The 27,731-nt window shown below is 46.6% G+C and overlaps 1 protein-coding gene across 1 annotated transcript in view; it reads left to right on the top strand.

The window, feature by feature from the left end:
• Cdh13 (cadherin 13) overlaps positions 1 to 27,731 on the top strand; it is a 940,941-nt gene that overhangs the window by 716,255 nt on the left and 196,955 nt on the right. The window contains exon 7 of the mRNA XM_057754115.1: positions 26,102 to 26,280. Within this exon, the coding sequence (XP_057610098.1) occupies positions 26,102 to 26,280 (179 nt within the window). The remainder of the gene's footprint in view (positions 1 to 26,101; positions 26,281 to 27,731) is intronic.

The following is a 27,731-nucleotide window of genomic DNA, read 5'->3' as shown; positions in this document are numbered from 1 at the left end:
TTCTCATTTTAAAGATGATAAAACTGAGACTCAAAGGCAATAAGGAACTCGCCTAGGACCATACCTAGGACATCTTCTGGAAAAACAATTTGAAATCCTGAGCTAGTGGCTAAGCAGCATGCCTGAAGACACCCAGCAGGGAAGGCACAGGACAGATACACCACCAGTTCACCGAGCCTGGAGCCCCAAGGCCTCCCCTGGCATTGGACACTCTCCTCTGGGGGATTCCAGGGGCTACCATGCTCCCCCAGTCACCCTGCATTCCCTTATCCATGCCATTTTTTATAATCGTAGTGGATCGTGCTCCTGCTAGAGTGATACATCATCTGCCAGGCAGCGTGCTAGAAGCGGTTTGAATCTCTGCCCACCAAACTAATACTGGCTTCATTGGCAATAGTCTGTTCTAAGTTCAGACTGTGCTCACAGCGACTTTTGCCTGGAGGTATAAAATTCCAGCTTTTTTGTGTCTATATTTGTTAGAAGCCCAAGTCCCTGGAGACGGCGATGGAAGACAGGGTGCAGGGGGAAATGTCCAAGTTCCCAAATCAGTAAAATGTTCCTCGCTATTGGAGAGAGAAGTACAAGGAAGTCTCCCACAATGCACCGCGATGCCCTGTCCTGCAGGTGCATTAAGTGCAGACAGTTTCTGCTTCTGTAAGGCTGGTGGTGTGGCGTTTAAAGGATGGGTGGGGTTTTCCAGAGAAGCCATGCTATCCTAAGGCTTTGCAGCCCACACCCAGGGGTTCTTTCCTGTTTTAAGTTTTAAAGCATGAAGCAGATTTCATTTCTTATTCTGTTAGTCATTTTTAGTTAGCATACAAATTAATGCTTCATTGCAGCATGCTAATGCCTGTCAGTCATTATAGTTTGTTTTTTTCATCTCCCCCCCTTATTCTTGCTGAGCCCCCCATACCTTCTCTTTATAGTCCCTTCTCCCCTCAGATAGTCTTTCCTGCTTTCTTGTGTGTATTTCATCACCTTTCCAACACACACATTCATACACACACACACATACATACACACACACACACACACGGTCTCATCTGTCCAGTCTTCTTCCTTTGTCTCCAACTATTACTCAACAGTTCAATTTTCTTACAGTTCTGATGGCAGGGAAGGGACAGTGTTTGCATCTCATGGGGGAAGAACCCAAGGCTACAACATTAGTGATATACACGAAGCCAGACCCCAGCATTGCCTTCCCGAAGCAGAGCCCACTCTACACAGAAGAAAAAGTCTTTTATACCCTAAGAAAACACTCTGGTCTAGAAAATCATGGCTTCTGTGCTCAGTCTTGGCTTCAATTTCCTCATGTGTCTGTTTCATTTATGGACAGATTTGTCAGCCAGCTACAAAAGGTGTATCTACAGGACTGGAGGCTGCTGGACATGAACAGTCACACAAAGGGCTGGACTCCATGACTTGGGAGCTTTTGTTCTTGGCCCTAATTCCTCCCCACATATTTTTAATGTTGTTGTGGCTACGAATCCATTTATTCATTTATTCCTATGTGCTTGCATGTGAGCATATATCCATGTGAGCACGGTCTCTGTAGGTGTGGTGTATGTGCACAAAGTGTGTGCAGGTGTATGTGCAGGCGGAGGCCAGAGGAAGACTTTGGGTGACCTAAGCTGGACGTGCGCCACCCTGTGCCTTGGAGTCTCTCATTGCCTAGAGCCATGCTATACCCATTAAGCCCTAATGAAACCCCTCTCCCGGCCCCACACAGCATCTGTGTTTTACATGCTTGGGATCCAGACTCAGGGCCTCATGCTTGACAGCAAATGTTCTTAGTCATTGAGCCCCTGGCACACAGGTTTTGTTAGAAATAATTGTAGTCATGTCTTCCTTTCCTCCTCTTTTCTCTTTTTTCCCCCGTCATTTGGCCCAAGAGTTCAGAATGGGCTCTCTATCGCTTAGCTGAGAAATACAAGTGGCTTTCTAAATTTCATTGTTAAACTTCTTGAGAAGCCGCTACAATTTTTCATGAAGCAGGGAGAAATATTTAGTGTTGGAACATGACTTGGAGTGCCTGTCTTCCTTGCAACGGAGACTTGAGAGACAGCAGAGTGGAAGGGACTTGGGCCTGCAGACCAGCCAGATGCCAAGCTCAGAGCCACCAGTACCTGGATATGAGAACTGCACTGGCGAGAGCCCCAAGAAGAACACCTCTCTCTTTCTCGAAACTTCATGCTCAAAACCTTCATGGCAATAATTGTACACCAGGGAGGTATGGCTTTCGGTCAGAGCTTGCTAGAGAAGCAGGTTTCCCCCACAGCCTTGGGTCTTCTCAGCCTCCAGCTTCATAAAATGTTTTCCAGCATCCCGGGTCTTAGAGAGGAGGGGAAGGGACCCAAAGTGAATACAGAAAGGTAGCTGGGATCTTTCAAAGAAGATGGTGAATGAAAAAAAGAAATAAAAAGGGAAGGACAGGACTACTCCAGGTGTGATGGAAGAGAAGGTTTACTGTAGATAAAGGGGAGAGCATAGCCAGGAGCAGAGACAGCTGGGAGAGTCCAGAGTGGATATGACCCTGAGCTGTGCCATGTGAGTGGTGGGCTACGGGAGAGAGGGAAACCAGACGCAGCAGCTAAGAGGGCAAAAAGGCAGGGAAAGGTGGTGGGTAACCAAACTGGCTGGATTATACAGGAAAGAGCCTCTGGGGAAGAGCAACCCAGCCCCTGGGCTGGAGAGTTCAGGGTAGAGGACAGGATATGACAGCCATACCCTGTAACAGGTAAGGACTGAGGGATACCAGGTCCACTTTGATATATTAAATAGATACCTCATCCATTTGTCCCAGGGTTTGAGACTTAACAGACGGTAAGCCAAGCCCCATCGCAGTGTGGGAAGGCATAGCATCTTACCCGGGGCTGCTTTGTGCCTCTCTCTTTCTCCTTCCTCTCCCCGTGGGAATCACAGCAACAGGAGTCAAGAATGAAAGACCTTCCCATTGCCGACTTAAGTCAAATTCAGTAATCCAGTGTAGAAAATTGACTGAACCAGAGATATGGGTGACCTAAGATGACCTCAGTGATAATGCAGTTAAGGAGCAATTAGGTCACACACTCTACCCAGAGTCTATAAACTATCCTGCCTAAGCATTCAGCATAGTTATGTCTTTATATATATAAAGGGCGAGGACCTTGGTTGCCACCTTTAGACACTCAAAACAGTCTCTATAGTGAGGTTTGCTGCCACTTGGTGACTGTGAACCTGCATTGGGGGTGAGGCTAGACAGCCAGGAAATGCTCAGAACAGGTCCTACTACCCCCTCAAAAGAATCTGACAACTTATGTGACAATATGTTTAAGGATGACACTGATGAGCTAATGTGTGCTGTGGACCATGGAAAAGCCTGGCTGGTGGGAGTGCATAAATAAAGCCCCCGGAGATGTGTGACCCGGGGAAGTGCTGGAGGAGTCATGCCAAGTCTTCTGGTTAGCCTGGAAAGAGCGGCCTGTGCCCTGGGAGCCCAGGCACCGTGTTGACCCCCTCCTGGCCACTGTTACTTATAGAAAAGGTGGGACTTGTGGGCAAGAGGTCGGGAATGAGTGGAAAGGACCTCTTCCCAAGGAAGCTGGTCTGGGATACTGGTGCCATGTTCCTGGGGCAGTGGAGACTCCAGTGGCCTCAGAGGGAAGGACACAGGACAGGATCATTTAAGGTTATTGGTGGCTTTGCTAGGAACACACAAATACAGGATTTCTCTCATGGAGACTAAGGCGATGAAGGTGGGGTTGAGGAAAAGACACCAAACATCCCTGGGTACAGAAGTTCCAATGTGCAGTTACTGTATGAAGTGGCAAGCTCCCATGGAAATGAAGGAGGTATTTGTAAAAGCTGTGGCCAATATAAAAATTAAATGTCTAAGTAATACAGAGGCTGATGAGATGGTTCGGGGGTTAAGAGCACTCGCTGGCTCTGCAGTCATGAGGACTGGATCCCAGCACCCATATTACAAGTGAGTCGTCCCAGTAAGCAACTGCAAGCCCCGCTCTGATGGGGTGAGACAGGAGGCTCCATGTGGCACCGTGGCTTCAAACCCAGCTGAGAATGAGCCCCAGATTCAGGGGGAGACCACGACTAAAAGAAAGAGGGAGAAAGTGACAGAGGGGGACACCTGACACCTCCTTCTGGCTTCCATGTGCATGTGCACATGTGTACACATGCGTACATTAAAAATAAAAATATACATGGCGAGGAACTATAGATTTTGAGTGGAGCAACTGATTTATTTCCCTGAGATACACACTGAAGCCTTCCTCAGTGGGGAATACCAGAGCTGTCTTCAGGAAAGGGAAATACTGTTCTCACATGGAGTGTAATTTCTGTTCATTTTGGCTACAGAAACCAGCTTTCAACCCAGCTGAGACAGTCATGTACAGGGCTGAATCCAAGCCCATGAGAAGAAACCCAGCTCTGCTGCTTCCTTCCACTGTTGCCCTGGCCAACATCACTTTAAGTTTTTGAGCTTCAGTTTTCTTTCCTAAAAAGGAGAATAATACTGTCCCACAAAGGAATATTGAAAGAATTTGTGTGAAATATTGAAGGCACTTAGCACAGCATCTGACACAGTACAAGCGCTTCATAAAATAATAGTTGCTAGGGCTAGAAAAATAGCTCAGTGGTTAAGAGCACCTGCTGCTCTTGTAGAGGACCCAGCTTTAATTATTAGCACCTGCACTGGGCAGTTAACACCCATCTGTAATTCCAATTTCAGGAGCTTTGGCACCCTTTTCTGGCCTCTACAGGCACCTGCATGCAGGTGGTATACATATACTCATACAGACACACATGTACAGGAAAAAGTAAATAACTAAATCTCTAAATGTAAAATTGCTTTAGTTATTTAATTATTGTACATCTCTTATATGTCACAGGGTACAAAGTGAGTCTAGCCTGATCTGGGAAATGGAGTATTTGAGTCTAGTTAATGGTGGGGTCGTCTGAGATGCCTGATGTGGGATTCCCCTCTCTATGCTGTGAATATGTTCTATTACCATTGGTTAATAAAGAATCTGCTTTGGCCTATGGTGGGGCAGAATAAAGCAAGGCGGGAAAGTCAAGCAGCGATAGAGGAGAAAAGAAGGTGGAGTCAGGGAGACACCATGTAGCTACCGAAGGACAAAGATGCCAGAACCTTACCAGTAAGCCACAGCATCATGGTGATACACAGATTAATAGAAATGGGTTAATTTAAGATGTAAGAGCTAGCTAGAAATATGCCTGAACCATCAGCCAAACAGTGTTGTAATTAATATTGTGTCTGTGTGATCATCAGGTCTGGGTGGCCAGGAAATGTAAGCACAGTCTTTGTTTACAGATACGCACAGATGAGGAACATCATGAATGGTCTGGGTGCATCTTTCCTTCTGCAGTAACAGCAGATTGAAAGGAAACAGCTTTTGCAGTGTGCATCTATGAGAACTCAGATACAACGAGTGACATGTCGGTTCCCAGTCCCGTTCCCCCCCCCCCCCCGCATCACCCTGCCTCACTTGGGGGCTGTATTTGCTGGGTTATGATATTGTCTTTCAGGAGCAATGGCTTCTAGTTCAGAGCAGTTACTCCCTGCTTTAGTAGGCGGGGTGTGTGCACCACTTCTGAGAACCTGTTTATGGGAGGTGCCCATCTCTATCTTTGAGGGTTTGTCCCTCGGAGCCTCTTGGGAACTTGGGTGTGCCACAGAGCTCTCAGGAGGAAAAAGTCATTTAACCAACATGCTTTATAAAACGCACGAGGCTCTGCTTGGCTACTGCGCAGATCCAATACAAGCATGTGAAGGATGACGAGTCCCCTGAGGGAAAGACACTGTTTCAGAAAAGATCTCTCGAATATGCCATAACCTTCCTGAATAAGTCTACAGACTTGAGGGTGACAGATTTACCTTTTAAAGCCTTTTCTCAGTGATTTAAAAAAAAAATGCTTAATTGCCTGTCTGTGTCTGTGGGAATATGCACCTGAGTTCAGGTACCTGTGGAGGCCGGAAGAGACTGTCAGATCCCAGGAGCTGGAGTTACAGAAAGTAGTGAGCCTCCCAGAGTAGGTTCTGGGACCCAAACTCAGGTCCTCTGTAAGAGCAGCAAACACCACTCGTAATCCATGATCCGTCTCTCCTCCAAGGACTTACCCTTTCTTAATTCAAAAACTACCCTGCAAGGACCACCCACAGGGCAGGGAACCCGGATTACTCTTAGGGATGATGAGGGAGGGGGACTTGATGGGGGAGGGGGAGGGAAATGGGAAGTGGTGGCGGGGAGAAGGCAGAAATCTTAAATAAATAAATAAATAAATAAATAAATAAATAAATAGATAAATAAATCCAAAAAAAAAAAAAAAACCTACCCTGCAGTATTGGCGTAGAAACCAACCCTGACTTCTCCCCTGTGGTGTTGCTCTTCTCTGTCATCTAACCTGCTTCAACCTCCACTCAGTTGTTTTTCATGGCTTACATTGGTTCTGAGACAAGAACCTGCCACGTAGCCCAAGGTAGCCTTAAACTTGCTATGTGGATCAAGCTGGACTCAAACTCCTGGCAATCCTCTCTCTGCCTTTGCTAGGATTATAGGTGTGCACCCCTGTGCCTGGCTTACTTTTCAGTTAATATATCATAAGCATATCCAAGATCTCTGCATGGTCTTTACAATGACGATCTTTAATGACTACATAATGGCCCGTCAAATAGCCCAGCCTAATTTATTTGGCCATTTTCCTATGGTTAAACATCTAGGCCATTGATTTTTCAGACATTTGGAACTGCAGCAACCGTGTTTTAAGAATCCGTAGGAAGGGCCCAAATATGTTCTATTGATTCTTTCGACTGTTTACTTTTCCTAAGTACCCCGGGAAATGGGAACCATTATTAGCCTACATCCTGATGTGAGAACAGGTACCCCACGTACTCAAAAAATCAGATATAGCTGATTATACATGTGGGACACATACTCGGGCATGGCAGACCTCAGAGCTCAGATTCTCAGTGTATGGTTCAACTTAGACCACATGGGCTGAGATAAGAAGAGCAATAGGAGCTCATAAGTGATTATTGGAGCTGGGATGTGGTTCAGTGGGCAAGAGCACCTGCTTTGCAAGCCTGAGTGACCCAAGTTCAAAACCCCAGTAGCCACCTGGCTGTATGTGTATGTAATCCCAGCACTGGTGAACAAAGGAAGTCCGATTCCAAGAGCTCCCTGTCCACTCAGTTTAGCCCTAATGGTGGGCTTCTGGCTCAGTGAGAGACCCTGTCTTGAAGCCATAGGGCTGGGAGCATTTAAGAAAGGCACCAGATAACACTATAGCTGCACATGCTGTCCTGTGTCTCCAGATGCCTTTTTACGAGGGCTTCTGGCACCAGTAATCCCTGTCTGACCAAGAGGGCCCAGCTTCACCATTTGTCCACCTTGGAATCCAATATACCACTCCATGGGCTTTGGAGAAGGGGGTAGGATCTAGACAATGTTTTGGATTAGTTTCCCGGCGTCACTTAAAAAGCAGGTGGCAGAGCACAGGGGTTGGGAAGACAGCACGTGTTTGCTTGGGGCACAGCCTTCCCCACAGACGCACCCCCGTGTCCTTCTCTGTGCTAGCTAGAAACAAATCCCTAATTGAATTTCACCTTGCAGAGCTCTATGAAATGACAGGCTAGTGCCTCCAATTAACTTTCCGAGACCGTGTTAAATAGGAAGCATATTGCATCCTGTGAAGCCATCAGGACTGAGAGGTGAAGTCCTCTACCTCCACCTCGGATCTTAATCCTCTTGCTGTCTTTAGTGGAGCCGGGGTTACTCAGGACTTTTCTGGTCTGTATCCCAGACCAGCAGCCAGCCCTGGCTTGGTAGCATCCAGAAGGCCACATCCCTTAGCCACCAAGCCATGATAGGGAACTGATGATGTACCAGGCACCATGCACCTCCCTCTGATGACACAGCATTCAGATGAAAGGTTTCTTACCCTGGAAAAATACCTGGATAAATGGAGTGGCAGGTCTTGGTAATCTCAGGTGTCTGCGGGTGTTTAAACAAAAGCATAGGTTCAGGGCCAAATACACATGGGGCCAGGAATATATCATGCTTTGGGAGCACAGAAGTGAATCAACATGGAGAAACCCCTAAAATCATGATAGGGCTGCCTACAAGGTTTTGGGAATTTGAATGTGAAGTGTTCCCCCCAAAGGCTCACATGTTTGAACACTGGTCCCAGCTGGTATCAGTGTGCTGGGAGGTTGTGGACCTTTTAGGAGACGGAGCCACACTGGAAGAAGTGAGTCATTGGGGTACACGCACTTCCTGTCTGCTCTCTGTTTCCAGACTGTGGACACAATGTGACATGCTTCCCTATGCTCTCCACGACCGCCTCCTGCTCTGTCACTACTGCTTTCCCATCATGAGTAGAAAGCATCCCTTCTTAAACTGTAAGCCAAAATTGGGCATCCCTCTCTTAAGATGCCCCTTGTCTGGGGCATGGACAAGGAAGGAAAAAAAAACGGAATGGATACATAGATTTATTGTCACTGACTTGGGGGTCACAGCCTGCACCCCAAGAAGTCCTGGTCTGACAAATGCAAAATGTCACCCCTGGGTTTACATGGGTGCTGGGGATCTGAACTCAGGTCCTCATGTTTATGTAGTGAGCACTTTACCAACTGGGTTATTGTTGATTTGTTATTGTTGTTATTTTAAGTGTTGTTGAAGCCTTATGGGTCACCTACCTACGCTTCATTCTTTGGCTTCCGGTTGTTTGCAAACCTGAGCCATCTTGCAAAACCCTTCATCCTGTCCTATCTTTTCTTTTTGGCTCCTTAACTCAATTCCCTGATGGCAAGAATGCTTATTCTGACATTCATTCCCTGATCCTGGGCCCAGCATCTGCTGTCTCCTTCTCCAACCTAGCCCAACTGTGCTGAAATTTCAGCTCCACTGCACCTCCACAGCCACAAGGTGCCACCACTAGGGAGGGACTGCCTCTGGACATGGTCCAGGAGTGCCAGTGTCTTCATGCAAACCAATATTTTCTCACAGACTAGGGAGCCGCCGTTTTCTATGTAGCTTTCCTGTTCATCTGTCAATCTCATCATGCACACATGCATTTTTTTTTCCTTTACGCTAGTCCAATTTAAAGATTTACATTTATTTTTAATTATATGTCTACATGTGGGTATGTACACATGAATGCAGGTGCCAGTAGAGACAGAATAGGGTGTATATCCCCCAGGGCAGGGGTTCTAGGCAGCTGTGGGCTGCAGGACTTGAGAGTCCAGAGCTCAATGTGGATCCTCTGGAAGAGTAAGTGGTCATTACTCTTGGCTGCTGAACCCTTGCTCCAGCCCTGCAGGACTAATTTACACACCAATGACGCAGCAGTCACTTCTTTTGGTCCTTGGAAATTAAGCAAAATGATGGGGAAAGTGCACATTTTACAAGTTTATAGAAAGAAAGAAAAAGTAATAATACGTCTTAATGAAACTAGTAACTCGGCAAACACACTGGAATGCCATCTGGTGATGTTGGGGTAGCGCCGGGTTGTGGCTGTGCCGCTGATAAGAGACTTGCCCTGACCACCTCCCGTGTTTAAAGGGCCTTTCTTCTTCGCCTATGTCCCGACAGGAGAGAGGCTGCAGTGAAGGTGATTAAATTATCAGGCAGAAACACCGGACTCTAAATAACTGACTCGCTCATGTTTCATGAGCTTTCCCTCAGACCTCACGAGTTTTATTTCCTTTATTCCAAAAGTGTTTGCTTACTTTTCTCCATTAGAGCTTTAATTAATTTTGCTGTAGGCTCATAAACAGGTGAGAATGGAACTTTTTTTGATTTGCATTCATCTTGAAGTAAGCTAACTAATTAAACGTTCTGAGTCGGTTTGGCCGGGCTGTGCCAGAGCCCCGGGAAAATGGCTGAACGAGTCTCAGACTTGTGGTGAGTGTAGCAAGGAGGTGGATGGGATTGAAGGACTTGGGATGGTTGCGGGTAAATGTTAAAGGCCAGTTCTGTATCAAAGTTCTTTTCAGGGCTGAGAACATGACTCACTGGGTAAAGTCATGGCTATGCAATTATGAGAACCTGAGCTCAGATCTGCAACACCCTTGTGAAAGCTGCACGCAGTGATAAACACTTGGTACTACAGAGGCCTGGGCAGAGACAAAAGGATTCCAGGGGCTCGCTGGCAGCCAGTCTAGCCCACACGGAGAGCTCCAGGGTCAGTGAAGGACCCTGTCTCAAAAGATGGGATGGGAAAAACAGCTGAGGAAAACTCCCAGTATCCATCACGGGTCTCCATAGATGTAGGTGTGCATACTCTAGCAAACGCACCTGCAGGCGAGCACACACACACATACACACACACACACACGAGAGAGAGAGAGAGAGAGAGAGAGAGAGAGAGAGAGAGAGAGAGGAGAAAAAACTTTTTGTTTGCTTCATGAAAATCAAATTACACACATGCCAGTGAGCTTCTCTGAATGGAACAAGGACGTGCCGAGTGAACCGAAGTGAAAATGGACCAGGAACACTGTCATTTCCAGCACTGTCACTTGTCAGCTGGTGGGGAACAGATGCCAGGACATTGTGTACAGATTTTAACCTGATACACCGATGTAATCAAGTTCATCCATGAAGTGTCTTGGCAATGGGAAAAAAATAAAAAGACGCGTGCTGTTCCTTTTAACTGTCAGCTCGCTACAGCGTAGGGTCTCCTGGGCAGAGAACCTCAGCTGAGGTTTGTCTAGGTCAGGCAGGCCTGCCAGCGTTTCTGTGGGGGATGGTCTGGATTGTGTGACTTGGTGGGTATACCCACCCTGATGGTGAGTAAGGCATTTCATGACTTGGGTTGGAACTGTGTACGAGGGAAGAAAGCCACTGAGTGCTCAGCCGGCAGCCAGCATGGCCGCCTGCTCTTCTCTCTGCTCTTGGCTGTGGGTATGACGAGGACCTGTTTGAGCTCTCGCCTGGACGGCCCCTCAGTGGTGGACTGGGTCCTGGAATTACGATCCTTTCTCTCCTCTAAGCTGCTGCTGGTCAGAGCTGTTTAATTGCAGCAACAGAGATGAATCCAGGGCGGACAGTATTTGTCAGAGACAGAAATTCAAGGCACCTTCTTAAACCTGATGTTTGTAGCACACTTAATGAGAAAAGACGTTTATTGATAAAAGGCTAGTCATTCCGTTATAAAAAGAACCTCTGTAATTAATAAGAAAGTCAAATGAATTCGGTTTAAAAGAGCTGAGGGATACAAAATCATTTGACAAAGTAAACATATATGACCAATCAGTACAGAGAGAGCTCTTCCAGCAAACTAACCAGCAAAATCCAAGTGACGTTTATATACAATTGCGCATAATGTTTCCTGTCTAGCTGGTTGCTAAACATTAAATCTAGAAACGCCATGTGTTGGATGTATTGGCTGGCCATGGCACAGGAAAACAGTGACCCTCAGTGACGACTGTTGGGATTATATATTGGAGCAACTTAGAAACTAGATTTGTCACTATCTCTTTAACCAAAAAATGTGGAGCCCATTCCCAGGAAAACACTAAGGAGGAACTTCCATCCGTGGGTTTCACTGGCAGGGGCAGAAAAAGGAGCAAACAGTCTGTGTGCTCACTACCAGAGTGTGGCTCATAAAGGACAGTGCAGGATCCCAGGACCTGCCCAAAGGTTTTCTAGAACATACTATAGCATGAAAATCAGTATTTGCGGGAAATCTCAATGGCGTGAGTCCATGTATACATGGCAAGAAGGGCTAATGTGTTTAGAAACAGAGGAGTCAAAATCTGAAACACAACAGCAGATAACTGAGGTTGTCATTTTCTGGGGGAGAGGAAGGGGAGCTTGAGGAAGGAGCTGGGGAGGCGTGGACATAAAGGATTCTTTATGGGGACAAAGACAGGCTGTCGTTTCCTTATACCTTGCTTATATTGGCTACACTGGGTGAAGGGGAAGGACGGCCATCCATCCATCGGCTAAGCAAAGGAGTTTCTACTGTCGGGATAAAGGCAAGGCTGAGGCAGTATGCATTCAGAGCCTGCCTGAAACAGAAGGCAAACTGTTGGCACCAACGTGATGGCAACCTTTGTCTCACTCTCAATCCAGTGAGCCCCTGCTAGAGCTTAAGTGGGAATTGATGTCACCCATCCATCTTCCTGGGCCTCTTTACTATGCTTCTGAAAAGATAACCCAGCTTAGGCAGTGGGAGCAGAACCTGTGAGATCTCGGAGCTGGCCCTCACGTGTCTGTGAGAATTGAGCCTGGAAAGAATGCAGTATTAGTTGACCTCCAGAGCAGAACCGATGACCTTCAGGACCATCCTTCCCTGGTGTCATTCTCAGGAAATCGGGCACAAGTACATTTTCAGGTCACTGAGTGCTTCTATTTCCTCTTTTGGGTACCACCAGTTCCTGCCACCTGCAGAGACCCCACACACTTTCTATTTCCTCAGGTACTAGCATTTGAAGCCAGGGCCCCCATGCATGCCAGGTGAGCGCTCTGGCACTGACCTTCTGTCTCAGCCATCATTTTACTTGATTTTTATTTGCTAGCTTGCTTGCTTGCTTGAAGACAGTTCTCACTAAGTTGTCCAAGTTTGCCGCCAAATCTCTCTGCAACCCAAGCAGGCCTTGAACCTTCTAGTCTCCTGCCACAGCCTCCCGAGTAGCTGGGATTGCAGGCCCACCATACCAGTCCCCAGAGCTCTTGACTATAAAAGGCACAGCCCCTGTCTAGACTTAGAAACCTTGGTTGCCTAGTTTTGATCCCATCATGCTCAGGTATGTGTCTTGAGACAGGCTCTTCCACTTCCTCTCAAAAATGGCAAGACCTATCCAGGGGTCAAGGGTCATGTGTGAGTGTTTCAACAAGTCTGCCAGCATGATGGGCAGTCGGTATACTGGGCAGTCAGCATGCTGGACTGAGTGTTACTGGCCAAAGAGAGCACATGCCAGTCCTGCACTGTGTGATGGTGACCTTTGAAAGAAGAGCATTCTCAGAGTGGCTAAACTAATGATCAACTTGGTGTGCCATGCTTTGTGCAAGCCCACCAGACGCCTGTCCCTTTCTGAATGGAGATGGAGGAGGAGTGGATGGGGAGGAGGGTAGATAGGAAAGGAAGAGGGTATAAGAAGAGGAAGGGGAAACTTATTAGTATGTAAAATAAATGAAAAAATGTTTTTTTAAAAAAGCTATCATCTCTTCTAGTAGAATACGAGAAAGTTGAGAGTCCGTGACAGCCTTGGTGCTCTGTTTGCACACTCCAGGGTAGGGCAGACTCAAAGCAAGCATCCAGAGAGGGTAGAGCTGAGCCAAGCAGAATCTGAGCAGAATGACCACTGCAGAGTGAGATAGCCCTGGCAAGGAGAGCATCTATTTGAAAGTCGGGAGATACGTAGAGTGTATAAAATACAGAGTGTGGGTAGTGCCCTGATAGTGACAATGACCAGTGTCTGCCTCTCTCCATACAGCCTAACATTAGATCTTAAAATCGGAACCCGTTTCTCACGATCCTCACTTTCATCTAAGAAACACCTTCTTCATTGTTACCGAGCATAGAGTCTACTGACCTCCATCCCTCTCACATTTGTTATTTTCAGTGTGTGTGTGTGTGTGTGTGTGTGTGTGTGTGTGTGTGTGTGTGTATCTGCAGAAGCCAGAAAAGAAGGGGCTTGGATCCCAATCCCCTAGAGCCAAAGTTATAGGTGGTTGTAAGCCACCTAGCATCATGGGTGCTGGAACTGAATGCAGGTTCTCTGGAAGGCCAGCAAGTGCCCTGTGGGTTGCACATGATAAGAAAACAGCCTCTTCTTCCACAGGGGATGGATGTGGGAACCATTGATCCCTCTCTGACTGTCAGGCCTAACAAGAGACTAGACACTTGGCTTGAGGAAGTCAGCAACCACATGGCGCATTTAGAAACCAACGAGGAACGATACTTGGGTCTCTGGGCTCAGTTTCAAAGCCAGAGAACAGCAGCCATCAACTCGTACTGGGTGCCTGTCAGCCCTTTGCATTGTAGAGGAGGTTCTTGTCAGTCTGTCCCCCGCCATATCGTTTCCAGAGACGAGCATTTATCTAGGCTAGCAGAAGTCTCAGGAGGTAAAGATGTGCACCTGGGGACAGGGAAGGTTATTTAAAACCTCAAATGAAATGAGATCCGTGCCTATCACAAACTAATGGGGCTCTCCTTCTGCCCTTAACCCGGCATTTATTGAGCACCTACTGTGTGCCTGACCCTGTTCCATTCTGTGGGGAACAAAGGTGAATCAAATGTGCATTAAGTTCTCCGTGTCTCTGTTATTCCCTGAATGGCATCCTGATGGCTTGGATGAAGGAACGCAGTTTTCCAAAGTGCCATTCACAGTGTGGAGAAACTGCATGGTGAGTGGAAAAGACTCCACGTGACACGGAGGACCAAGGAGAAGATGCTGCCCTTTCCCAGGCTGCAAGCCCAGAGGGTCCAGAACACGCCCCCCCCCTTCCCATCGCAGCATGTTTAATTTCAGATTTGTGTGGTCCTGATGGAGCTACTTCATCAAGTTTTAGTCTTCATAAAAGATCCATTTCCCTAGGCTCAAAAGGCGCCTTCTTCTAATTCACTGTTATTTTATAAATTCTTTCATAGCTTGCATCAATCACAGCCGACTTCTGAGCCATACAATGGCAGCTTGCAACAGCACCATGCTAACCACTATGTATTTACTTGTCCAATTCAAGAATCTGTTTGCAAAATCAGCAACGTCACCCCTCTCCCAGCAATGTGCCTTACTGTCTTCCTGCTGAACCAGAGTCCGAGATGGGCTGACCTGCACCATCCTACACCTTAGCATCTTGTTACCGTGGTAACCACACCCAGCCCTACCTTGTGCACAAGCTTCTCCTGCCTGTCCCTGATCAGGATCCCCCTGCAGTGGGCAGAACCTGAGATGGCAGGACTCTGTGTTAAGACTCTGCAGTCTGAGCTTTTGGGTGACTCCGAGCCTCGGGGAGTGGGTTTTAAAGAGCATCAGTGCTGACCTCTGTCATTAAAACAGATAAGGGGGCTGTCAGCTTACTGTTCAGAGTAAATAACTTAAAGACAAGACAAAGGCATTACCACCCCTCCCCCACCTTCATTGCCACCTTAAGATGTAACAGAGGCTGGGGTGATGACTCAGAGGACAAGGCAATTGTCGACCTAGCCTGACACCCACATGGAGGTGGAAGGAGACACCACAGGGTAGCCCTCCGACCTCCACATGCAAGCTATAGTACATGTGTCCATCCACACAGATCATACACATGCATGCACACAAATAGATAAAGATAATAAAAAAGTTCAAGAGATATTTCCAAGGTGGAGAGTAAGATGACTCAGAGATTAAGAGTACTTGCTGTTCTCTCTAGAGAGTTTGGGTTCCAACACCCACATAGAGTACCTCACAACCACCTGTAATTCCAGCTTCAGAGGGTCTGGCACCCTCATGTGGTCTATGCTTCACCCCTACATATGTAGTATGTGCATACATACACACACACATACACACACACACACACACACACACACACACAAAGTATCTTAATGTTAGAAGAGAGGTGATTTTTAAAACCCTTCCATTCCTTCTCTGTCTTTTGACTCTTCCTCACACTCGGTTCACTAGCGCCTTGCGGAGCAGAGAGCACCGTTTCACTGTCTTGAAGGCTCTTACGCTCTCACAAAGGTAGCACCTCTGGCCACTGCCAACTACATCCCAATGTCTCATCTTGTGACAACCAACATCATCTGCAGATATTGCCAAATGCCCCCAGTGGTAAAATTACACTGAGCTAAGGAAAATTGAATTCACTTTGTAAAAGCATTTAAATTAAAGGACCAACACACACACACGCGTACACACACAGCATCTTTTTGTTAGTTTTGTGGTATTGTGGAGTTGCATTTTCATAGTTGAGAACAGCAGTCACTTCATGCTGCTCTAATTTTCAGATTTTCCTCTATTAGGGTGAACTATTAGGAACTGCATTTCCACTTAAACTTGCTTCTTTAGGGTGTTTTAGGCATGATCAGATAATTCAGCATAGAGCACCCTCAATTAGAAAGAAGGATAACTGGCAAAAATATAGAATATTTTAATAAGTTTGAGAAAAATATCACCTTAAAGATGAAGGAGCTGTGGACACAGCGGAGTTGGTAATATGTCTGCCTCACAGGCATGAGGCCTGAGTTCGATCTCCAGAGCTCAGGTTTTATATAGCAAGGCATTGGGGGTTACATGCTTTAAACCTAGTGCTGGAAGACAGAGCCACGAGGATCCCTGAGGCTTGCTGGCTGGCCAGTCTACCTGAATGGGTGAGCCCCAGGTTGTGGGAGACCCTGCCGCACCCCCAAAAATAAAAAGATGAATCCTGAGGAACCACACCTGACCTCTGTCCCTCTGTCTTCTTTGTAAGGACAAGCATCTGCACATGCATACACAGCACACACACACACACACACACATATCTCTCTCACACACACAATTGCACACATGTATGCACTTGCTCACACTCCCAGATGAACGGCCACAAAATGACTCCCGATAGAAATTTGGGTTGTTTGTTACTTAGTGTCTCAGAAACAATTTTTCCTAAAGCCTGGCCCACCCCAGTTTAATTAAAAAGTAGCTCCCTGGGTAAACAAATCACAGACTGTTGAGAGACTAAAACCATCTTAAGGTGTGTCTGTTGCCACTCCTATATTCAAATCAAAATAAACAAGCTTTGGGAGCAGATGGGAGAGAAAACCATTGCGCAACTTGTCATAACTTATTACATATTTGACTGCCAATTTGTACTTAAAAAGCCAGCTAGCTCCAGGGAAGGAGAGAAAATTGGAGAGGCGAAGTCTATTGCATTTCAAATCAAGTCCGTGGTAATCGCAGCCGCCCCAGAGACACTTAGGGGCTGCAATTAAACGGAGTTAGCAACTGCCTTGAAATTGAAGGCGCGCTCGCTCACTTTGAAGAGCAGAATTGTGCTCCTGGTTGGTGGTGCTTACTCAACCAGAGGGTAGACTTTGTAGGAGTTCAGTTCTATGTTCTTCTGGATATGAAAGTCCAACTCTGCCTAGCAACCCAAACAGCCAGTGCCAACACACGGGTTTGGTTGGTTCTGCTTTGGTGGTGGCATCCTTGGTGACCCCCAAAACCCATCTGTGAAAGACTGGCATTTGGCAAGCACGTTGCAGTTTGTTCTCAGCATTTTTTTTGTCCTTTCTGCACCTGTTTCTTTGTATTTTTAGTCTACCTCTTAAACCTGCTGAGTTATCTACTTAAAAAGGAAAAGTCCCACATTGAAACTAAAGTCGGTGTTGAATTATGTATCACTTTCTAAGTTATGTGTACTGAGTCAGTGATTTATATGCCCTTACCAGCTGTCAGTTGCCACACCAGAACCTCATGACTTAAAACCCCAGTCCATGTATCTATCTGTGCACCATTTGTACGCCGGGAAAGGCTCAGCTAGGTAGGTCTTCTCCTCGGCTCACCTGAGATTGCTCTTCCTAGGCTGAGCTCAGCTGGGTGCTCGCCAGTATAAGATGGCCTCAGCCTTCAATGTCTGATAGTCAAGGGTGTCTGCCAGGGACAGCCAAGGTCATCCCAGCTCTTACAGAAGGAGTGTGGATTCTGGGGAGATAAGTTCTGTGTGTAAAACTGCCCAGCTTCTGTTTGTGTAAGGTGTGTCTGTGTGCCACTGGTTGAAGACTGCCCCATGGCTAACCCCACGGTCACTGTGAGAAGGGACAGCGGAAGTGTTTGGCTGTAAGAAGGTATGAGCAGCTAGATTCACTAATGGAGTTGCCATTCCCTAACCCCAACACAGGGCTTACTTATCTCTGGTACCGAACATTTCAAGTGAGTCTGATTCGAATGCTCCATCATACCTGAGAAACTAACTGCATAGTTCAGATTTCTGTCCTAAATTAGTGTTTCTCATAGTTAGTCTAAAGGAACAAAATTCACTTTCTGGGTTAATGTTAAGTATGTGGTAAAGTGTGGAGATGGGAGATGACTCAATCAGCAGTTGCCATGTAAGCATTAAGGCCTGAGTTGAGGTCCTCAGCCTTCATACAGAAAGCTGGGCGTGACGGCATGTGCCTGTAACCCCGACACTGAGAGGACCGTAGAGACAGGGGGCTCTTAGAGTTCACTGGTCAGCAAGTCTCCATATCAGTGAGCTCCAGGTTCAGTGAGAATGCTGGAGGAAGATTCCTGACATGTCTGAGCTCTACATGCTTGCCTACACATGTACATACACATGCACGTATGCATGTACACACACACATGAGCACACACACACACGTGCACACACACGAGGCCTGGCAGATTGCTCAGTGGAGAAGAGACTTCTCTGTGAAGGCATGAGGTCCTCAGTTCAAATCTGCAGCTCCAATGTAAAACACTAGGCAGCCAGTCATGAGTGCCTATGGGGCACTGGTAGGCAGAAACAGGAGGATTGCTAGTACCGGCTGGCTGTCAGCCCAGCTCCAAGTTCACCAAGTGTTAAGGGAATAAAATAGAGGGTGTCAGGGCAGGACATCCGATATCCTTCTCCAGCCTCTACATGTGCCTATGGGCAGGGACATGTATCAACAGGTATGCATACAACAGGTATCAACAGGTATGCATACGCTCGAGAGAGAAGTGGGGAGGAGAGGGATAAAGATATGCTTTTCTCAGACTTTCCTTCTTGTATCTATGAGAAATTAGCTGTGGCTACAGGAAACAGCAAGTTCAAACAGTGACTTCAATAAAGTAGGACTCTTTAGAGAGAAGTTCATCTTGTTAGGGAACCTACCTCCAGAGCTCTAAGGAGGAGCAGTTCAGGGCTTCAGGGTAAAGAATCACGGTGATGTCAGTCAGGTTCAAAATACAGAGAGCACTAAAGTTCAGACCAGCACCTGCCACATTCGCTTCGTTTGCCATGTCTGGTTCCACTCAATTATCTTTTACTTTTAAAATGAGAACAAGTGTCCAGCACAGAAGCATGCTGACAGCTTATTTTAAATTTCCAATTCCCATCCTTGCTTAAAAAGTTGATGTCTGGCATCCCCCAGTCTGTGTGTCAATAGAACAGCAGGTAACATGGGATGGAAAATGGCTGACCCCTTAGCTGGACTCTGCGCCTGTCCCCACCACTCCTAATGTCTTGAAAGCACTATAATCTTGTGAGCTATCTTAGGGGGTGCTGCATAGTGACCTAGTCACCCCTGACCCGGTACCTCGCCACAGAGAGCTACGCATTGAGGTCAGTGGGACAGTACGGTTGTCACAAAAGGAACCAATGTCATTGACAACTCTTCTTAAAAACTCACATTATCCCAAACTTCCCCTGTCTACCACCACCTGAAAACTGTGGGAGGGGACTGGACTGGTGAATGACAATCCCTGGATGGTCAAGAGCTAGAGGGGACAGACATGAACAACTGCTTCTCCCGGGCTGGTTTTAGGTCTTTGCCCTCCATCCCCCAATTCCTCCTCTCTTTTTCCAGTCACTTTGAAACCCTCTCTCTGCCCTTTACCCTAAGACAGAGAGCTGACCTCCTTCTCCCAGCCCACCTGCCAGGAGAGCATTGGGGTAGTGAGCAAACACACCTGAAGTCCAGTTGGGGGTGTGGCTTAGGTTGTACACACCAGAAATCCAGTTGGGGGCATGGCTTAGGGCGTACACAACATCAAAGGGAGATAAAGTGGACCTGAGACGGATACAGGTCAACTGGAAACAGGACACTATTTACAGCTCCCTAAGATGCCACTTGCAATTCCTTACTGGGGTGGCTTTCCAGAAACACGGGCAGTGTGGAACATGGGCTTTATCTGGAGTCCAGCAGATTGGATGGTTATCATTCATATAGTTATTATTCAGTGGTTTGTACAGTTTACATAACAGTTCCTGAGTTCTCAGGGAGGTTGAGGCTGGAGGAAGTATGCTATGAGTGTACATTCCTCAAAAGTCTAGGCGCAGCAGAGTAAACACCTTGTTTTCCTGTGCTTGCAGCTGCTCTGGGCATGAGACCCTTATGAGTTCCTGATGGTGGTGGGGGGGTGGTGTGGTTTCTGGTAGGCTTGCAGCTGAAAAGTCCCAAGAGCTAGGGCATAGCCATTAATCAAGGAGAGCCCTATATAAGCTGCCCTGGAACACAATAAAGGGGGCATTCTTGTTTCAAGGATGACCCGTGTCTGTGTGTGTGTGTTTCAATCTCCAGCCCCTTGCCTGACACGCAAAACAGCCCATGGTAGACAGGCAGTACAGTACAGGTGACCTGAACAGCAGGCAGTCCTGTACAGGTGGACTGTACACATAACAACTATTTACCAGCAACTGAGTATTGCTTGTGCTCTTGATGTGGTGTGTATTCTGTCAATTCTGTATTTTGTCAATTATGTTTTAAATAAACACTGATTGGCCAGTAGCCAGGCAGGAAGTATAGGCGGGACAAACAGACAGGAAGTAGAGTCAGGGCAATGAGAACAGGAGAATTCTGGGAAGGAGGAAGCCCATTCCTCCCCAGTCCTGGAAGAAGGAAAATGTGACCTACTGCGCTGAAAAAGGTACCAGGCCATGTGGCTAACATAGATAAGAATAATGGGTTAATATAAGTTATAAGAGCTAATAGTAAGCCTGAGCTAATAGGACAGTTTATAACTTAAAAAAAAAAAAGTCTAGGTGCAGAGAGAAAGCATAACTAGAGTCAAAGGGGCCTGATCCCTCAAGGCACTCCCTGGCAACGTTTCCATGGGCAATGTCCAAACTGAGTTCCAAACGTGGTTGTCAAGTAGAGTACTGGGACTGGGGTCATGAGTCAGTTGGTTAAGTACTTGCTTTACAAGCTTAAGGACCTGAATTTAAGCCTCAGAATCTATGCTTTTCTTTTAAAGTCAGATGTGGAAGAGAGGCACATACTTATGACCCCAGGACTAGAGACCAAGAGACACGTGGGTCTTCCTCGCTCACATACCCCTGTAACGCCTACAGCTGCCCTTCCACACAGCTGAACATCCAGGCCAATGAGAAACCTTGCCCAGCACAGCCCAGTCTATGAATTTAGATCAGTGAGAGACCTTGCCTCTAAAAAAAAAAGTGGGTAGTGACTGAAGAAAGGCACCCACTGTACCCTTGAACATCTGTGAGTATGTGCAGGTGGACACTAAAGAAATAAAGAAAACTTGTGTCTTTCCTAGACTTGCTATGTATGCAGGAAGAGTGAACTGTTGTTAAAAAAGAGATTTGAAATATTAGATATTACAATGGTCCATTCACCTACAAAATACCATGTTGTGAAGAGAAGACAGGGTGTCTGTGGAGCCAACACTTCATAATAGAATGGGGAAAGTGGGAAAATCCTGTGAAGTGTGTGTGTGTGTGTGTATGTGTGTGTGTGTGTGTGTATGCCTACTGTCCTATGACACATAAGGAGTTCACTTGGTGACATCTACTGGCTCCGTTCATTTGTCTCAACATTGCACACCCCCTATAAGGCCTGCAGCTGCCCTCACCACACTGCTGGAAATACAGGGCACAGACCTAAACATCTGCCATATATAATTCACTTGTAGGATTTTCTAATACAGAGTCTGGCACTTGGTGAGCAAGCAAAGGACCATGCTTTGGAATAAAGTCCGAGGAAGATCATGAATATGCTGAGAATTAGTGACTGTTGAGTTCTCAGTCCTCAATGGGACATCCCTACCGGCTTCCCTCCCCCACAGGCTCTGAGAACATCATCAGAGAAGAGGTGGGGAGGACTGTAAGAGCTAGAGATTGTAGGAGTGCTATGAAGTCCTAGCTTCAGGATGATATACATGGCTGTTGTGCTCGCAAGCTCATTGCAGTTACAATGACCATCACAAGATCAACCCACCAAGATCAGTCAAGAGCCAGCAGGCAGCACCTCTAGTCTCAACATGAAAAGAAAGGGGAGAGAAACAATGAAAGAATGATGTTAGGAGTTGTCCAGGGATGATGAGAGGAGCCTGGGCATAGATAGGGCTGGTGTACACATGTATGAAATTGTCAAATAATAAATAAGAGAATAAAAGAGTTTCAAAAATATAAGACTACATGCAATGCATGCCGAGGCATCTCTGAGAAGCCTCCCCACCCCAAGGCCAAAGAGTCCATTTCTGGCAGAGGTTTGTAGACTCAACAGTCACAGGAAAACAAGCTTCAGATGTGCTCATGCCCTGGTCAAGACACCAGATACCAGACACTGCATCTCCATCACAGAGCTACGGTGAAAAAGAAGGGACTCCCAGCCCAGGACAGGATGACCACCTTTATTCTCAGCCTGCCAGGTTTGCAGCTGACTCCCTTTGTCAGAAAATGACTTGCTAACTTGTGAGTCTCAGCCACCAACCTGTAATTCTTTCATTTTTCTCCAGAAGGCAACTGCTGGGTTGCCTGGTTCTGGGAATGACAGGGTGATTATTGCTTATTTTGACACACCGAATATCGTGATGGGAGAAGACAGAGAAGTACTGTGTGGAGGGCCCAAAGCGTGTCTATATTGTAATTATCCTTCCCCTGCCATCCAGAAACACACACAGCATAAGCCAAGCATGGCAGGAGGCTGTCAGACTGGCAGTGAAGGGATTCTTCTTGGAGTTCAGGACACATGATGGGGCTAAGGCCAAGGTATCTTCACAGACAGTGGGGACATCTACACAGGTTCAACCATTGACTTGGAGTTGTTCATGGCCACTGGGTTCAGTTCCTGAAGGAACATCAAACCAAGAGCTGAGGCAGGCTGGTGACAGGTGGGTAGTTACAAAAACTGCCAAGGAAAGTTGAGCAAGAGGTAAGCTACTCTCTAGACAAGATTGTGGCTTTGGTCAGCTGAATTAAAACAAAGCCTGGTACAGGCAAGTGCACAATGCAGCACACTGCACTGGTGGTCAAGGTAGTGTGCAGAAGAACTATAAGATGAATTGCACCATCACAGGGCTCAAACACACTCATAGGGCTTAGCGCACACACACGTTTTATGTGTGTGTGTGTGTGTGTGTGTGTGTTAGCCCAAAAGTCATTGTATTAGTTACTTTTCTCATTGCTGTGACCAAATATCTGGCAAGAAGCAATTGAGAAAATGAGGATTTCCTTTGGCAAGAAGCAATTGAGAGAGCGAGGATTTCCTTTGGCTTATGGTTTTAGAGGAAACAGTCCATCATGGCAAGGAAGGCACAGCAGCACGGGGCTCTAGAGCAGGATCATGCAGCTCGGACTCCTCAAATATGGGTGGATCAGGAAGCAGAGAGTGGATATGTAGCAGGTCCAAGGTATAAAACATCAAGACCCATCACCAGTAACCCCCCTTCCTCCAACAAGGCTCCACCTTCTGAAGTTTCTACAACCTCCCAAAACAGTGCCACCAGCTAGGAACCAAGTGTGTGAAGACATGAACCTGTGGGCCACATTTCACATTAAAACCACATCAGTTCTGGCCACTGTGCTGCATAGAGTGAACACGACAAGTCTCCATGGAAGTGGAATTTACCAAGAAGAAAATCCAAATTTAATTTAAAAAAAAAAAAAAGAAAGAAAATCCAGTTGTGTGTCCACATCTGGGTGAAGACAATGATGGGCTTCAAACCTTTTTCCTATTTTCCCAACAATTGATTAAAGTGAAGACATTTTCTGTGTCTGTGGGACTAAGTTAGGGTAAGCCTGATTCTGTCCTCTGATCAACTCCATGAGAACAAAGAAGACACTCAGAATGAGTTCCCTGGCACACACCAGAAGTGCTTCACCCTGAGTCTTTTCCTCCTCCTCTAGTTATGCAGATGCATATGTGAGTCTCCGGCCATGATGACTTCGTTTTTCTACTTTCTTTTCCTCCTTCAGCTATAACTTCAATTAAATGCAGATTAGTGAACAGTTTCAATCAATTAAACATTCAGGAGGCGCTAGCTAAGGGAGATACACTGTGTCGAGTGTACTTAACCTGAGATGCTGCTGTAGAATTGATGAGGGCAAGGTTCCTTCTCTGCCTTCAGCCACAAGGAGTTCACATGTTTCCAGATGAGATCTTGGACTTGAAAGCTGTCTGTGACTTTTGCAGAGAACCTTAGATGGCCTTTCTCTTCCTAGGCTAGGAAGGCACCAACTCAGGAGACTGAGAATAACTACATAGAACCACTGGGTAGGAAACTCTGATTTCATCCACAGTGTGTCTTAGAGGGAGAGAGCATGCATAATTAACACTGCCTTCCAACATCTGGGGCAGAGGTAGGGGTCTGCTTCCACCAAGAATGTTCTATACTTGTGTTGGAATCTGTATTTTTTTCTGCAACATTCCAAAGGCAAAGAAGTAAGATATGTAGTAGATGTGCCTTGCAGCACACAGCTAATAGCAACATGGGTGAAATGAATCAAAACTACGTAACACTTCCATCCAAACCTTAGGGTGGCTGGATTGCCCTTGTTCAGCTGCACTCAGACCGAATGATTAAAAATCGGATTCTAATTAAGTGTGGAAAAATAAATCAATGTTTTGGCTTTGATGATAGGAGGAGTGTGTAAGTCAAAAGAAAGGAAACTCAGCATGTTCTTTAAGCTTCTGGATTTTTTTTTTAATATGGGACAGTTCCTACTGGAAAGTACAGTTGTCCTTGCTTTCAGTTAGATCACTTCAGGTAAGAGTCCTGGTTGGGCGCATCATCCTGAGCCGAACACATGATGCTCACCAAATCATTAGAGCAAGTAGCCTTATTTTTCTGAGTGGATTTTAGACCATGCTGTTATTGGTGTTTGTAATTACACTATGTTTAAAGTTAAATTGTAGCTTAGAAGCTACAACCACCCTGTGAGACCAACGAGAACACGGCAGGATAGGCTGAAATGTTCCCTCATAACCACCCCAACCCCTCTCTGTCCTCAGATTTAACCAGCACGACCAGTGTGAGGCTCAGTGCTGCAAACCTTCTGTGTTTCGTAGATAGAAATAGTACCTGTGCCACCCATGCCAGCTGTGGGAGTTCCATTGGCAAGCAGGTCCACATAAGGGGCATACAAGTCACTCATCAACCTGATATATTTTATTTGGTGGTGGCAACTGGAGTGAGTGCTGTCCATGGTAGACCGTATTCTGTCTATTACTTGCCCCAAACAGCTTCAAAGTATTTCCTCATATGTGGGTCCTACCCTCTTACTGATTTCCTGTTTGCTGGACAGCTAGGTTGATTCCAAATTTCCTGCTACAACAGAGAATCTCTTCATGAACTTTGTGCAAACTGCTTGATATGAGCACTCTGGAGAGTAGATGTCAAGAAAGCAAATGTATTGTTTTTACTCATTGCGGCCCAGTTGTCCTTGTAAGCCAATAGCCTGGTTTCCCTCCACGTTGGCTGTGTGTGAGCAAGACCCTCACAGAAGATGACAAACTGGCAACCCCAGGCATTATCAAGCAGTCTGTGTTTCTACATAGAAGGAGATCCTGTGTCCATGTCTCCTGCTTGTCTGGGCCTGAAGTGCCTGAGAGAGGGTGACCACTCTCTAGCGGGTGCTCATGTAAAATTGCCTCGTGTTCTCTTTACGTGGAATAGATTTCCCTTAAAGGTCTGCGTCCTTCACCTAGGGTATCCACACCTCCTCACTCCATCAGGAACTTTCTCTGAGCCTGGATTTAACGAAGCTGCTCCTTACACTCCCCATGTCCTATTAATAACTTCCACTTCGTTTCGTCTCTGCCTTTCTGAGCTCCAGGATGCCATGATGTCTGACCCCCTTTGTGGTTCCATTTCCCCAGTACCTGTCCCAGGCATAGACAGGCATCCCATAAGAGGTTTAAAATGAAAGCTGTTGTCATAGAGCTACAGCCAAAATGGAACGAGAGCCTGTAAAAATAAATCGCACATCAGCAGAAGGAAAAATTAAGCTGTCACTCCGCCGAACAGCAGAGCTTTCTTTTCTGTTTTTCCGGCCCTTTAATGTGACAGAGCTGGGAGGAAAAGCTAAAGCAGAGCTTGGCAAATGATTTGTCTTTCTAATGCAGAGAATGATTGGCAGGTTATTCCCTTGCATTGCCCATGGGGATGAGGTCCTGACCATCCTGCCTCTTTAATAACCATCTCCCACCCTTTGGTCCTGCCCCCCCCCCTTAGGGACCACAGTGATGCGGATGACAGCATTTGATGCAGATGACCCGGCCACTGACAATGCCCTCCTGCGGTACAACATCCGTCAGCAGACGCCTGACAAACCATCTCCCAACATGTTCTACATCGATCCTGAGAAAGGAGACATCGTCACCGTGGTGTCGCCTGCCCTGCTGGACCGGGAGGTAAGCTGAAAGGGCTGTGTGTTTTCTCCTTTGTGAGAATAGAACACAGCTCCCACAGAAGGAAATGTGTGGGCGCCAAGGGCCGTCGAAACCGCCAAGGCAGAAACGAGATGTTTGCGCATGGCTGGGTGATCAAATCTCTGAAGATAAATGGGCTGGGATGTGACCTAGTCAGACACTGCGGGGCTGGGTGGCCCTGGTTATTTCTAGTCTTTCCACCTGGTGGCCCATCCTCTTGCTCTTCAGACTCTTGAGGTTCTGGTCCCTGTAGAAGGGAAGGAAGGGTCACATGGCAAAGGGGAAGAAAGGGGACATAGATCACCCAGGTTGTTCTTGGTATGGCCAGGCAACTCTGTTCGTGTGTCCCCTCCCCCTCCCTGCCACCTCTGCCCTTCTCTCATTGACTGTCTGTGAAATCCCCCATCCCTCGGGTCACATGTCAAACACTGATGCCCTGGGTCTTATTGGTTCTTTGCTTTTTTTTGCCCAGTGTTTTTAAACTTTTAGAATTAATGGCCCTAACAAAATATTTCAATTTAATACTTCTTTTTCAAAACACTCCTATTTGAAGGTTTTCTGAAAATGAGAAATTTGGGACCTTGGTCTAACTTCTACATACACACACCACTTGCTCACATAAAGCCGGTATCAGCTGACCCGTTTAAACTGAACCTGTGCACAACCATTGTTTATCTTTTGACTTAAATACACCCCTACTTGGCCCTGTCCTCTCCTGAGTTCCCGGTCCACAAGGTGGCTCATAATGAAGTCACACACATCACACGGAAGTTGATTGTGTGTGACTCATCCTCCCTCTACTTGAGATCTGATCCTATAATGCGGCCTCGTGTTCCAGACACCATGATCCAGGCTTGACCCTGGATGTCATCTCTACCGTGTGACCTCCAGCCTTCCATAATGGGCTCAGCTTTGTGTATCTTTTCCCTTCAGTGTTTCCAACGGAGCCATCTAGGGCTTGGGATGTCTTCTCATATCCATTTTTTCTGCTTTTCCACAACTTTTATACAAGTCTGGGTTAGATCAGCCTCCCCTCCCCACCCTGAGACTCTACACCTTCCCTCTCAAGTCTGGTTCATCCCCATCTCTAAGTTCACCAACCTGCCATAACATGCCAAGGTGCCTGTTGCCCAAAACTATCACCCATCTCATTAAAGCATCCCCTCTTCTACTGGATTAATGCTGTATCATTCGTTAAGAAGTCACTGGTTAAGCTGGTTCCTTAAACTTTACATTAATTGAACTGAAACAATGAAAAGCAGTTTCTGGGTCACACTCACCTCTTCCCGGGGCTTAGTAGTCACGTGTGTCTAGTAGAAGCTGATGCAGGAGGCAGTGCCAACCTAGAATTTCATACCATTTCCAGAAAGTTCTGTTGGCCTAGATCATAAATTTGAAATCAAAGACTATGATCTGTAAATGTTTGCATCTTC

The sequence above is a fragment of the Chionomys nivalis genome, chromosome 21, assembly GCF_950005125.1.
Source record: "Chionomys nivalis chromosome 21, mChiNiv1.1, whole genome shotgun sequence".
NCBI lineage: Eukaryota > Metazoa > Chordata > Mammalia > Rodentia > Cricetidae > Chionomys > Chionomys nivalis.
Note: the sequence above shows the minus strand (reverse complement) of the source record. Positions and strands in the feature narration are given on the sequence as shown.